Genomic DNA, 15,283 nt, shown 5'->3' on the forward strand with positions numbered 1-15,283 from the left:
CTTTGTATGTGGTTATATTACTTAAATTTTTATGATTTTTTCCTCTTTTTACATTCTATTTCTAAGCAAAGGGTTGAATTTTAGATTTTTAAAATCTGAGTATTTATGAAAAAGATATTGCAAAATTAAGTCTAATTTTTCATATAACCTTACAAAAATATTTTCATAGTTACATATCTTTATTACAAATACCACAACAGAAACCAATTAATACCAAAGGTGTTGAAATGTGAATTGATTGTATTTTTAATAATAAAATAATAGTGAAACCAATGTTTTGTATACTCTCTTTTTCTCATAGGTTACCATTTTAACTGCGAATCTTATCTGATTTTGATTTATCTCTTTATCCATTCTTGTAGCTAATGGGGAACAAATTACTTATTACTCATGAAAGACACTAACTACCTACGGTTGCAGAAAAAGAGAATATTACAATTTACATTTAAATGAGATTTGAAATGTTAATGAACAGATCCAGTATTCTAATTATCTCTACAAATACTTTAAATTAAGGTGAACTTTTGTAGATGGATCATTCCTTGAGTCTTAGTCTAGAGTGCCCTACAGGGTTGCTTGATAAAATATAAAGTGTATAGCATACATATTAGATACATGTATTATTATAATGTAAATTATATAGTCAAGTAGCTGTGATTATTATTAATAAATATATAATTTTACTATAATGAATGATCATAACCACATAAAGTATTTTTAAATCACAAAATTATGACAGTATTAATTTGGGGGTTTTATTCATTTATTTTCTTCTGGTTAAAAAAACAGAGACATAATTAGTTAGAAACATAATTTTGATAAAAATTGTCCATACAACATAGATATTTCCTTCTTACCGTAACATAGCACTTTCTACAATGTATCAATGCATTTGTAAGCAGTAAATAAGAACGCAATGGAAAATAAGGTCATATGCAATTTTTCAGTAGTTCACTATGCTTTAAGCTACCAAAGAAAATGAATTTAACTTAAAACCTTCCATCTGACTAAAGGTAGTAACTCACAGGGAAAAACATAAAATACAAACACCTCATCTTTTTTTTTTTCATATCCTTGTTTAAATATTTGTACTCTCCTAGAAGAGAGCATTGTGCTTTTCCCCAAAATTTATACAATTTTCCTGATACATGTATTTGATGAAGCATCCCAGGATACAAGAAGTCAAGTAGTGACCTCACAAGAGGGGCCCTAAGTATTGAAGAGAAATTAATAGAACATTTTGAATAAAAAATAGAATAATAGGCCTAAAGGAGTCTACATTGCCCATAGGCATTGCGAGAGCTTAATACATCAAGTTATCGTAGTTATTATCTGCTTTAAATGGGATTGAAAAACTTGCAGGGAATTAAAAGTAATGGTGACAAGGCCTGGAACTGCACGATGCCACTTTATGGTATTTGGTCTTCTTTGGGCACATGAATAGCTTCTTCTTCATCAATGGAGAAAACAGGCACCCCAAACATCAGACTGACGTTTTAAATCAGAGCGAAGAAGAAATAGGAAAGTGAACTACAGTCATCAATCCTCTCTGATGTTACAAAATTTCATCTGGGGCATGATGATGTCCTGTGTTAGTTTGCTCAGACTGCTAAAACAAAATGCCATAGAATGGGTAGCTTAAACAACAGAAATCAACTTCTCACAGTTTTAGAGGCCCAGGATGCCAGCATGGTTGGGTGCTGGTGAGAACCTTCTTTCTGGCTTACAGAAGGCAGCCTTCTTGCTGTATCCATACGTGGAGAGAGAGAGAGAGAGAGAGAGAGAGCTCTATGGTGTCTTCCTAGAAAGGCACTAATTCCATCATGAAGGTCCTACCTTCGTGATATCATATAACCTTAATTATCTTTCAAAGGTTCCACTTCCAAATACCGCCATGTTAGGGGTTAGAGCTTTAACATATAAATTTTGGAAGGACATGATTCAGTCCATAGTATTTCACCAGTTTTGTGCTCCCTAAATACAATGGTAAGACAGGCATAGGATAGACATTCCATTCCAAAAGGGAGAAATAGGAAAGAAAGAAGGGATGATGGGTTCAAAGTAAGTCCAAAACCTAGCAAAGAAAATTCTATGAGATCTTAACACACAAGAATAATCCTCCTTGGTTTATAGTTCTGCCGTCTAAGTCCAGGGAGTGGCAACTGGCCCAGGGAAACCAGAGAGCCAACCCCACCCTCTGAAACTGAGGAACTAGCCTTGCCCTTCGCCTGTGATGCGAGTAGTAGCTCTGATGATCTTTGAATTGCCTTTGGCATCATTCTTTCTTTTTCTTGGGGAATAATGCCTATTGTTAGCAGAATAGTTCTTTGCTTTGTTTTGTAGAATCCAAGAAGTCCGATAGCTTCCCTTCATTCTTTTTCTGTTTGATCTTTCCCTTTTAGTTAAAATGGCAGTGTCTTTGCTAGCATAAACCATCTCTATTCCTAGCCTCTGCTAAAATAGCTGGTTAAATTCATGAATCACATCCGTAATCTCTACCAAATGACTGCTGAGCCATACCTTAAGCAGTTCTTTAGATTACGCTTTCTCACTTTTTGCAATATAAATAGACTGGTTCATTTTGGTTTAACAATTCCATCTTCAATTTTATCTCCCTCTTGTCACATTTTACTGTAAGCACTCAGGACAAACCAAAGTGCTCCTTCAACATTTAGCTTAGAATTGTCCTCAAATTATCCAATTTCATCTCTTCCAAGTTGTACCTTACACAAAAACTAGAACACAATTCAGCCAAGTTCTTGGCCACTTTGTAACAAGAATTGCTTTTGCTCCCATTTCCAGTAGCAGCTTCCTCATTTCTGTCTGAATGGCCTTTACTGTCACTATTACTACCAACATTCTGTTCATGATGATTTATGTATTCTCTAAGAAGACGGTAGATTTCTGTACAGCTCTCTCTCTTTTTTCTTTTTTCTGTGATCTCGAAAGAATCAACTTTAATAGTCCCTTCATGGCAATCTCAGCTTTTTCTGACATGCACCTCAAAACACTCCCAGCCTGTAGAGAGCAAGATGGAGTCTCCCATGTCAAGCAGAGCCTGTGTCAAGCAGGTAAGGTACTGCCATTAGGAGATGTCACGGGGACCAACGCTAGCTGACACCCCAGAACTGATGACCAGCAGAAACAGAGGAGGTCCGCAAGGGCCCGAAACCAATTAATCCCTTTATTATTTATTTATTTATTTATTTATTTAGATTTTTTATTTATTTATTTGCGAGAGAGAGAATGAGAGACAGAGAGCATGAGAGGGAGGAGGGTCAGAGGGAGAAGCAGACTCCCCGCTGAGCAGGGAGCCCAATGCGGGACTCCATCCTGGGACTCCAGGATCATGACCTGAGCCGAAGGCAGTCGCTCAACCAACTGAGCCACCCAGGCGCCCGAGCCTAATTAATCCCTTTAAAAAGGGGAGGATTTTGACAGCAAACTGTCAGACCCTTCAGACATAACCCTTCTACGTCTGACCACTTAAAAAAGGCAGCTGCGGCGGAAGGCTCGACCCGATGGATCTCGGAACAGAACTGAGATCCTTCACTGCTTGAACATCAGAAGCTGTAACTGCAAAGAGCTGACCCAGACCAGACCAAGGCCTTATCTCAATTGCACACCCCCAAATGGACTTTGCATTTTGTTCATTAACTTCCTGCACCCTTCTATTATCTTGTTTGTTGTGTGACTTGTCTTTGGTCCTGCTCTGTGTGCTGTGTAAGAAGCCAAGTTTAATCACATGGTAAAATGTCATTGAATTTGGAATCCTGAACCTGCTTCATAATTGTGATTTAACTTTGCCTTATGATTGAATAAAGCTGACATTGTGGAAAACACAGCTCATGTTTGAGCCTTCGTAGCACGCTCATGACACAGCCTGTACCCATTACCCAGTTTCAAAAATCCTTCCACATTTTTTTTTAAGATTTTTATTTATTTATTTGAGGGAAAGAGAGAGAGGGGGCAGCAGGGAGGGGCAGAGGGAGAGGGAGAGAGAGAATCTCAAACGGATGTCCGGTGAGTACAGAGCTGGACATAGGGCTCGATCCCATGACTGTGAGATCATGACCTGAGCCGAAACCAAGAGTTGGATGCTTAACTGACTGAGCCACCCAGGCACCCCAACACATCCACATTTTTTGGTATTTGTTACAATAGCACTCTACTTGTTGTACCAGTTCTTGTCTTAGCCCAGGCTGCTATAACAGAATGCCATATACTAGTTAGCTTAAACAACAGACATTAATTTCTCACGATTATGGAGGTTGGAAGTGTTAGAGTAGGCAGTTAGTTAGGTTCTAACAGGATGCCTAGAGGCTAGCAAAGATGAAGTCATGGCCAACTCTGAGGAAGTCAGAGGCTTGTTGAGCAGCACTCCAAAGCAAAACCGTAAGAAACCAGATCAAACCAGACAGGCCCAAGATGGATGACAAATTAGGCCAAAGTTCACATTTTCTTTCATTCTATGACATTACCATCCTAAAATCTCCTCCCTAAGGATGCCTTGACAGGAAACCCCTAGCCAAATAAGGAAGAAAAACCATGTAACCCTGTTTACAAGAAATCTCCACCTCAGGTAATGAATATCTCACCCCTTGTTAACCACTGTCAATAAAAGAGAGAAATCCAAACCCCAGGGGACACAGCTCTGCCTAGAGCTCACCTACTCTCATATTCCCAGAGTATACTTCCACTTTAATAAACTTTCCTCCTTATACTGTTCAGCTTCTGTGTTATGTTTGTCTACGAATTCTTTCTCCTGAGGAGACCCAGAGCCTCCACTAACATCTTTTGGACTGGCTGGGTCCAGGCCTCAGGGCTCAGTCTCCCCAGTCCACCCAGCAACAGAAGTCCTAGATTAGGGTGCCATCTTGGTTGGGTTCTTGATAAGGACCCTCCCTTTTCCTGGATTGCAGGTGGCCCTTTTTTTTTTTTTCTGTGTCTTTACATGATAGAGCAATCTTTCTGGTCTCTACTTATATGGGCACTAGTCCCATCATGAGGACCCTACCCTCATGATCTCATCTAAACCTAATTACCTCCCAAAGGTCCCATCTGCAAACAGCATCATCAAGTGAATACTTTGAGGGCATACAACATTAAATCCATAACACCTTCTTTTCATCTTTTATCCATAATTCAAAAGCAACATCTTAACCACATCCACCTCAACCAAGGGAACTTCAGGTCTTTTATCTAGGTTTGGTGCTATAATTATTGTAATATATTGCTCTATTTATTAGGAAACCAAGATATTTAAGACTGGTAGAAAGGTTTCCTTCGCTTTGTAGTAATGAAAAGACTGAAAAAAAAAAAATGGAATGAACTGCCTCAAATCTAATTTGAGCATGAAGCTATTGCAAAAAAAAAAAAAATATATATATATATATATATAATGCCAAGATTTTAAGAACACATATACAATGGTTCCAAAAAAACAAAAAATCAAACCCCTCAACCAAGAAATGAATTTGACTTTCTATTCATCAAACTAAAAATCATTACTCAATTTACTATTGAATTTTAATTGATACAAATTAATATATAAGTGAAAATCTCACACATGAATTTGTACAGAAGAAAAATGGAGAAATTCATAATTTCATTAAAAAACTCAAAAGAGGGGTACCTGGGTGTCTCAGTCGGTTAAGCACCTGCCTTCTGCTCAGGTCATGATACCAGGGGCTTGGATTCAAGCCTGGCAACTGGGCTTCCTGCTCAGCAGGTAGTCTGCTTCTCTCTCTGCCCTTCCCCCTGCTCATGTCCCTTCCCCCACCTCAAATAAATAAATAAAATCTTAAAAAAAACCTCAAAAGAAACATAGATATTAAGAACTAATACTCAAATTAGCAATTTAAATTTTTTAAATATAAAAATAGTCAAATATAAAACAAAATAAAGTGGGATTGAAGTGACTTCCTAAATCTAAATTCAGTGGAAAAATCAGAAATGAAAAACAAGATAAGTTTTACAACATGCAAGTAAAAAAATTTTTGAAAAATAAATTTTATAAAATATAAAACATTTCCTAGAATCACATATTTAATGTTAAGTTAATGTTAAGCCCAATATTCTAATCTAATTTGTATTTTTAATTGAGCAATGATGCCAATTAAAGAGGAAATTCAACATGGGCTCAGAACATACAGAAAGCTAACTTAAAATGTATAGGTCTTGGGTGCCTGGGTGACTCAGTCGGTTAAGCGGCTGCCTTTGGCTCAGGTCATGATCCCAGAGTCCTGGGATTGAGTCCCGCATCGGGCTTCCTGCTCTGCAGGGAGCCTGCTTCTCCCTCTCCCTCTGCCTACTTGTGTTCTCTCTCTATCTCTCTGTCAAATAAATAAATAAAATCTTTAAAAAAATAAAAAAATAAAATGTATAGGTCTTATAAGTGAAAACATAAGAAAACTTTAAGAATGTAGCATAAATACTTGGACTTATTTGATCCTTTCTCATTTCTAGAAATGTAATCTGTTCGGTAGCAGAGTGGCAGTGAGGATCTCTCAGTGAAAATAATTCAATTATGATCTTGGACAGAGTGGATTGCTTTTGATCACTTGACCCCAATTAGGCCAATGACAATCTATTTTCTACTCTTTGTGCACTTGGAACATTTTTTTTGTTGAGAGGTGGTACATGTTCAAGAGAGGTTAATGGACCTGAATAAAAATTTGTACCAGGGAAATTTACAGACAAGCTAAGATAAAGTTTTGTCTTTTTTTTTTTTTCCTCCAAATGGCTTAAAGACTTAGAGAATGACAAATTATAAAAAGAGTAAGATAAATTAGATGCATAATTAGGAAGAGAGGCTAAAGAGGGGTAGAAAGTCATTGTTGTCATCATATCCTTAGTTCCATTTTCTCCTGGGTCCCAGTTATATTATAATGTCTGAATTCTTTATGAGACTGGAGTTATTATAATAAATCTCCCTTAGATAGCCCAGTGAGTCTTTGTCACAGGGTCATATGATTGAACATCAAGACTCAACAGAGTGTAGCCATACAGGGCTTTCCTAAAGGCAAAGGATATAGGAGAGCAGGAGTAAAAAACAGGCACAGATGAGCAATGAGGACTAAGAGTTCCAGACACAGCCCCCCAGGAGGCACTTATCCAGATTAGAACCATCAAGATATGTACAAGAAATCTTAGTTTCAAAGGAACTTAAACAAAAGGATCTAACAGTGTCTTTTTATGTCTCACTGGTTATAAAGCCTGTCTTTGTAACCCTTTAAAAGAAACCTCTACACACATGTAAATCATATAACTGGCTCAGGGTGTTCCCAGGGGAATTTAAAACTTTAATAACATGTTGTAAATAATGATTTTGCCCATCTCATTCATTTTTTGGCTAAAGCAACTGCCAGACTTTCAAACATGCCTGGGGAGAAGCACAGAGCTGACAGTTCCTGATTATACACAGTCCAACACAAAATACTGTTAAAAATATGTTAAATATGTATGCATTTGTTTATTACTTGTTTCCCAACCATTTCAAAGTATATTTACTTTGATGTCATTTTTTTTAAATATACATAGGTTGAAATGGGTAAACATTTTCTTTCTTTTTTTTTTTTTAAAGATTTTATTTATTTATTCATGAGAGAGAGAGAGAGAGAGAGAGGCAGAGGGAGAAGCAGGCTCCCCGCAGAGCAGGGAGCCCGATGCGGGACTCGATCCCAGGACCCTGGGATCATGACCTGAGCTGAAGGCAGACGCTTAACCGACTGAGCCACCCAGGCGTCCCTGGGTAAACATTTTCTAAACCACTCTACATGTAAACTAGAATTGAACAATTAACTACATAGATGGTAAGTGGTGGGAGTCAGGTTTCTCATTATTGGAGAGAAAGATTACAGAGAAGCAAGGGGAGAAGGTTGAACTAATACATGTGGTAATGGATTAGAGTTAGAGTTAGAGACATGAGTATGAACAAACATTTAACTTAATTTAGATACAGATAGTTACATATAGACATATGTATATAAATATAAGGATATACAAGGGTTAGTATAGACACATTTATTCCCTTGTCTGTCTGCTGTGTAGCCTAGATGTTGAGACATCCAGGTAGCAGTAAGTACACAGCAATATCATTCTCCAGTACTAGAGGGAACTAGCTAGCACTCCTTGGAGAAATGGATGAGTCTAGAGGTGGGACAAGGAATACATAATATAAGCATGGAGCATCTTATAAGGCTAGAAAGTAAGGAACGGCTCAAAAAATAAACAGACACACCAATGGAGTTATGTCAAAGAGACAAAGGAACCAAATGAATGGGCTTCCAAAGGTCAAACTGGAACTATATGAGCAGCAAAATAAAAATGTATTAGATTCTAACCCAAAGAACGAAATATTTACTTGGCCATACATACATAAATGTGAAAAAAATCAGCAATCTTCTGTGCAGAAGAATTCACATAATTGATGCAAAAACTCTGTTCTCAAGGAGGTGGAGAATAGTGATTTTCCAAAAGGCACATTATGGAAAATGGGGGGAAATGCTTTTTTTTTTTGAGAGAGAGAGAGTTAGAGAGAGAGATTGAGCATGAGTGCGAGAGCTGGGGGTGGGCAGAGGGAAAGGGAGAGAGAGAGAGTACCAAGCAGGCTCCACACCCAGCATGGAGGCCCATGCAGGGCTCGATCCCACAACCCAGAGATCATGACCTGTGACAAAATCAAGAGTTGGACACATAAACGACTGAGCCACCCCAGGCACCTCAAAAGGCACTTTGTAATAGAGCAATCTGACAAATATTACCTCAGTCAGATAATCAAGATTAACAACAGTGATAAGTCATGTTGATAGCATGTGCCCTTGATATGATGTGATAAGAATGACAATTTATTTCTGTGATTTTTCTCTAAAGAGCATATAGACCATATGTAAAAATATCAGAACATATACCCAACTGAGGGGCATTCTACAAAATACCTGACCAGTATTCCTTAATACTGTCAAGGTCAGTAAAACAAAGAAACCCTTAGAAACTGTCACAGCCAAGAGAAGCTTAAGGGGACATGATGGCTAAATGTAATATGGTATCCTGAATGAGACCATGGGCCAAAAAAGAAAAAAAAAGACATTAGGTAAAAACTAAAGAAATACAAATAAAGTATCAATGAACTTTAGTTGATAATAGTGTATCAATATTTTTTATTAGTTGTAACAAATGTATCATATTAGTATAAATTGTTAACAATGGAAGAAACTGGGTGTGAGTTAAATGGAATCTGTATTATCTTCAAATTTTTTCTGTAAATTTAAAGTTACTGTAAAATTAAAATTTTATTTTAAAACACTTATGTAAAAACCTAAGAAGACAGATAAATAGAGATTCAATAAGTCAATCAACATCCACTTGATGGAATATTATGCAGCCATTAAGCATTTTAATATTTGAAACTTTCTTGCAACAATAACTATATTTATATAACTATAGAACACTACAGACCACTATAACACAATATATATCACTATATGTGACATTATATAAAATATATTAAATAATGTATCTTACTGATAACCAATATGCTTCATGTGTATATCACTGCCTGTGTATAACACCATATCTTCATATACATTAATACAACTGCAAAACGTATTTGGGAAATCAGTTCTACTATCAAGATAATGTAAAGTTTTGTAACTTTGAATATTCCCTTTTTAAGTAATGATATTATTTTTATGAAAATACATAAATAAATACAAATTTTCATTCTAGCAGATTCAGTATCACTATATTTTTGGAAGTAGTCTATTCTTTGTAGCCAATGGGGAACTGGTTTATTTTAAATTCTCTTTAGTAAAGGTATTCGGTAAAAATGGCTGTCCTTGGGCCATCTAGCAATTAGAATTCAGGAAACAATTTTTCTGGGTCACTTCAGTTATTTTCCTCAACCCGAGGAGCTTATCATTAATTATAAGTCTTTTAGCATAGTACAGAGCTCAATAAAACATTCTATGATTTTTAGTCCTATGAGGAGTTCTTCACTATTCCTAATCACCAGAATCAGTCCACAGTGGGTTTTGTAAGGCTTCACGGAATAGATACGACCTTGCTCTCCTTCTCATCACTTTTTCCTCCACCTTGCAATCTAATCTGGCTTTACACAGTTGCTGTTTACCAGAGGCAGGTACAAAACATCAGCCAAGTCTAGTGTTTTCCAAATAGAAGAGTGTGATCAGAGGCCAGAGGTTGGCAAGATAACATTATTTTCCTCCTTCTGTTGTTCCATTAATTTACATTCCCTGGTGAATAACACTCTCTCTCTCTCTTTTAAATCTACGTTAGGAATGTAAAACTCTATGAACATTTTCTAAATAAGGGAAACCAGTGAGGCTATGGCTATTTCTATGTTTTGTTTTGTTTTGTTTTTACACTGAATTTACAGCGTTTTTAATGGAGCTTTCAATTCATGGTGTATAATAGAACAAATAAATGTGAATGGATTGGATCATGTCTCAGTTACATACTGCTCTTGTAATCCAAGACACAGTCCCAGGGATTATTGTAATATTAAAATTAAATAAAAAGGTAATGAAAAAGATGCATTGGACATACACAAGCAACTATTATTATTACTTTTAAAGTTCTTTTTTTCATGGCAAGACATAGTTCAGCCATAAAGCTTCTTGAGTATGCATGAAAAAGACAATGAAAAAAGGTACTGAGCTATGCTTCTGTCAAGATAAAAGTGGTACATTGTATATATATTTTATTATACAGCTACATTTTCAAAAGTATTTTCTACATAAAATCTCATTGACTTCAATTAGAATTTGCAATCTAAGTACACCATATGGCTTTGCTTAAAAGCAATGAGACTATTAAATTTAATTACTTTTATATGTGTCTCGCATGGTAAAGGTGTTTGTTAAAGGAGCAGCAGTATATGAGAATTATTTCTAGTAAAAATTGAAAACTAGGAAGATGGCTACTGTCTGGTTGTTACTAATTGGCAGTCAATGCCACAAGAAAAGTAATTTTTGTAATACTGAAAAATAGCAGGCAGAGAACAATGACACTTTGCTAGTTTCATTGCTTCTTTATATAGCAACATTTGAATATAACGTGAATTAACACTAGTGTTCTAAAAGCAAAGTATTTATTGTACTTCTAGGTCTTGTCTTCCCTTCTCCCTTCCCCATAACAAATATTGATGACATTATGGTTATTTCCTTCATCTTGTTCCATTAGAAAAAGTGTTGCAAAGTTAAATCTCTAATAAAGTCAGATATGCAATATAATGGAGAGAAATGAGTTATATTTCACTTGCAAATATTGTTGGACAGCATTAGGGAATACTAAAGTACTAAATACTAAAGTACTAAAGCTGAGTGGTGAAGGGGCAAGGTGGAGTGACCTTGTTTTGTTTGCATAGAATAGCAGGTTCCTGCCCCACTGAAGTTAACTATCTTTGCAATCATCAATCATCATATGCATTATATTTCAGGAAATGCCTGCTCAGGTAAGGAGGATATATCCTTTATGATTTTTCAACAAAATAATTTGCGCTGATTTTAAAAAAATATGTATTATGTGATTTGTACTGTCTGGTGGTTACTAACTGGCAGTGATTAGTACTAAATATTTTAATTAGAAAAAGTGTTGCAAAATTAAATCTCTAATAAAGTCAGATATGCAATATATGCAAACTATATCAACACTAATATTAGTACTATTCTAGTGATTAGTACTAAATACTAAATACTAAATATTGTGGCAAACTGGAAATAAGACACCATTTTAAAAGTATAATCTTATGTTAGCTCCGGCTAATTTCCCCATGTGACAACTGAATTTTATCCACTATTGCCAGATCTGGTGATTTTTCTTTTACAAAGCTGAAAATCTAGATATATGAACTAAAATATCCAAATTTTAAAAGAAAAATATTAAACAATTTATGAGCAAAATATATATAGAGATAGATAGAGATATATATAGATATAGATATATATATCTCCAGACTAAATATTGTTCATGGGTTGTCCCTTTTTTTTTCTTTTTCTAGCATTCTGACTTATATCACCAAAAAAATTGCTAAGAAAGTAAACAAAAACCATTTTTTCCCTACTTACTCATGCAAGCAATAAAATCAGAAATATCAGAAATTCTAGGCAATGAAAAGTAGCTGTTTTTCCCTAAACAAAACAAAACATAAATAGTTGAGTAAACAGTCCAGTAAAATTAGAAAAAAAATTGCATTATAAAATCTTATTAAAAGCTAATAAAGTTCATTCAATTTCTAAAAAAGTATAATTTCTTTCATTCTTATGGTAAACTGTTTTTTTCCGATTTTGACTTGCTTTAAGATTCTGTGCTTATTCCTAGTTCAAAAATGGTTGACTGAACATAGATGATTATCATTCCTCCTATTAGAATCTCAATAAAATCACATAATAAGTATTATTTTAAAAATCAGCACAAATTGCTTTGTGGAAAAATCATAAAGGATATATCCTCCCTACCTGAGCAGGCATTTCCTGAAATATAATGCAAATGATGATTGCAAAGATAGTTAACTTCAGTAGGGCAGGAACCTGCTATTCTATGCAAACAAAACAAGGTGACTCTACCCTGCCCCTTCACCGCTCAGCTTCAAAAAAAAAAAGTGCATCCTCCACTTTCAGATCATGCTTGCATTAGCTTCAAGAAGAGAGGAAAAGAAGTAGAAGAACTTTTTGTTGTTTTGTTTCTTATTTTATTTTTGTCTTTTGGAAGTGTCCTTGAGGCTCTTGACAGGGTCAATGTTTAAGGAGCTGTGGAACAGCTGCACCTGTCACCTGTTTCACTTAGCTATTTCCTGCATTTTCCTCCTGTATTAACTATGTTCACAACAATCGAAATTGGGGAAATATGCACCTGGCAGCACCCAGAACAGAACTAAGCAAAAATCTTAGATATCTTCCCCATAAGAAATGGACATCTTCACTCCAAAACGTATTTTCTCCACATTTCCTTAAAAGCAGCCTATGCGGCCGTAACGGCCATCGCGGCAGCCGCGGCGGTCTCCCGGTGCCCTCCTCAGGTGAGCTGGGGCCGCACGGACCCGGCAGAGGGAAGGATTCTGGCAATCAAGTAACAACTTAGAAGATGCTTCTCTTAACCAGCCCAAGGGGATAAGTTGCAATGCCTAGTTAACATTTCCTCTGGTGGCTAGTGATTTGAAATGGCTGCTGTTATAGACCAACTGAACTTCTGAGATCTCCGCTGTTTCCAGTTCCTCTTGAGTCTGCTGATCAATCACATGGAACTTCTTCACACTGTCCAAGAGCACAACTGTACTGTGGCTGAAGCTGCTGAAAGATGGCAGAAGAAGTGGTTGTAGTAGCCAAATTTGATTATGTGGCCCAACAAGAACAAGAGCTGGACATCAAGAAGAATGAGAGATTATGGCTTCTGGATGACTCTAAGTCCTGGTGGCGAGTTCGAAACTCCATGAATAAAATGGGTTTTGTGCCTTCTAACTATGTGGAGAGGAAAAACAGTGCTCGGAAAGCATCTATTGTAAAAAATCTAAAGGATACCTTAGGCATTGGAAAAGTGAAAAGAAAACATAGTGTGCCAGATTCTGCATCTCCTGCTGATGATAGCTTTGTTGACCCAGGGGAACGTCTCTATGACCTCAACATGCCTGCTTATGTGAAATTTAACTACATGGCAGAGAGAGAGGATGAATTATCATTGATAAAAGGGACAAAGGTGATCGTCATGGAGAAATGCAGTGATGGGTGGTGGCAGGGTAGCTACAATGGACAAGTTGGATGGTTCCCTTCAAACTATGTAACTGAGGAAGGTGACAGTCCTTTGGGTGACCATGTGGGTTCTCTGTCAGAGAAATTAGCAGCAGTTGTCAATAACCTAAATACCGGGCAAGTGTTGCATGTGGTACAGGCTCTTTACCCATTCAGTTCGTCCAATGATGAAGAACTTAATTTTGAGAAAGGAGATGTAATGGATGTTATTGAAAAGCCTGAAAATGACCCTGAATGGTGGAAATGCAGGAAGATCAATGGAATGGTTGGTCTGGTGCCAAAAAACTATGTTACCATTATGCAGAATGATCCATTAACCTCAGGTTTGGAACCATCACCTCCGCAGTGTGATTACATTAGGCCTTCACTCACTGGAAAGTTTGCTGGCAATCCATGGTATTATGGGAAAGTCACCAGGCATCAAGCAGAAATGGCATTAAATGAAAGAGGGCATGAAGGTGATTTCCTCATTCGTGATAGTGAATCTTCGCTAAACGATTTCTCCGTATCACTAAAAGCACAAGGGAAAAACAAGCATTTTAAAGTCCAACTAAAAGAGACTGTCTACTGCATCGGGCAGCGTAAATTCAGCACCATGGAAGAACTTGTAGAACATTACAAAAAGGCACCAATTTTCACAAGTGGACAAGGAGAAAAACTGTATCTTATCAAGCATTTGTCATGATAATTCTGACCAGAAGTGACTGCCTCACAGCTATAATTCGTCATGTAATTAAAGACTGAGAAAATGTCAGTCCAGTCATGTTTGATTGGAAATTGCTTTCTGACCCTACATGAGAATTGACTATAATACATAAGTATTTTTATTATAACTCAGCCCATACATATATACTACGTATGCAAAGCGTCTGCACAAAGCAGTTCCTTATCCTTGGTCTTCTGTTTTATTGTTTTCTTTGCTGTTTTTCTCTTTGCTTCTAATATTAAGGTTTTATATTTTGAAAAAAATAATGCAGATCAAAAGTCTTTACAGGGAAGAATTTATTGGTTTATTTTCTTTATTTCCTTGTACGGGCACCGTATTAGTCACTTCTGCAATGGTTTCTCTTCATATAAAATTATTATATCAGTATATGGCATATGTTAAAATAAATTTCTTCGACAATGTTTTTTTCTGTGACTAAATAGCAATAATAAATGGAAAATTAGAAATTATTTTCAGGTATTTGTTGTAAGCCATTGGAAATATCAAGTATGTTGTGTCTGCCATTTTAAAAAAATTATTCATTGTCTTCATTGTAAAGCAAAACAAATAGGACGTATGTTTGAAAACGTATCTTGTACACTTTTAATTTACAGCTGTTGGAAACAAAATCTCTAAATTTCTAGGAAAAAAAAAAAGCAGCCTATGCATCACACCACTAACTTACTTTAGGAGACCTCCTTTAATCATTGCCAGAGGAGCAAAAAGTGTTACTAATGCTAAGGAAATGTATGCAAGTAAACAATATATCGCAGGAGATAACCCTACTTATAAATATTAGAAGACAATTATA

General features: G+C 36.2%; 1 protein-coding gene across 1 annotated transcript; it reads left to right on the forward strand.

Moving 5' to 3' along the window:
* Window positions 1-13,317: 13,317 nt before the first annotated feature.
* Window positions 13,318-14,451, forward strand: LOC110585770 (cytoplasmic protein NCK1-like). The gene has a single exon (XM_044916985.1). It carries the CDS (start codon window positions 13,318-13,320, stop codon window positions 14,449-14,451), a length of 1,134 nt encoding a protein of 377 aa, XP_044772920.1.
* The last annotated feature ends 832 nt before the right edge of the window (window positions 14,452-15,283 follow it).

The sequence above is a fragment of the Neomonachus schauinslandi genome, chromosome 7 (assembly GCF_002201575.2).
Source record: "Neomonachus schauinslandi chromosome 7, ASM220157v2, whole genome shotgun sequence".
Taxonomy (NCBI): Eukaryota; Metazoa; Chordata; class Mammalia; order Carnivora; family Phocidae; genus Neomonachus; species Neomonachus schauinslandi.

Excerpts from the sequence above, each read along its gene's own strand:
- LOC110585770 (XM_044916985.1), top strand. The coding sequence starts at position 13,318 with ATGGCAGAAGAAGTGGTTGTAGTAGCCAAATTTGATTATGTGGCCCAA.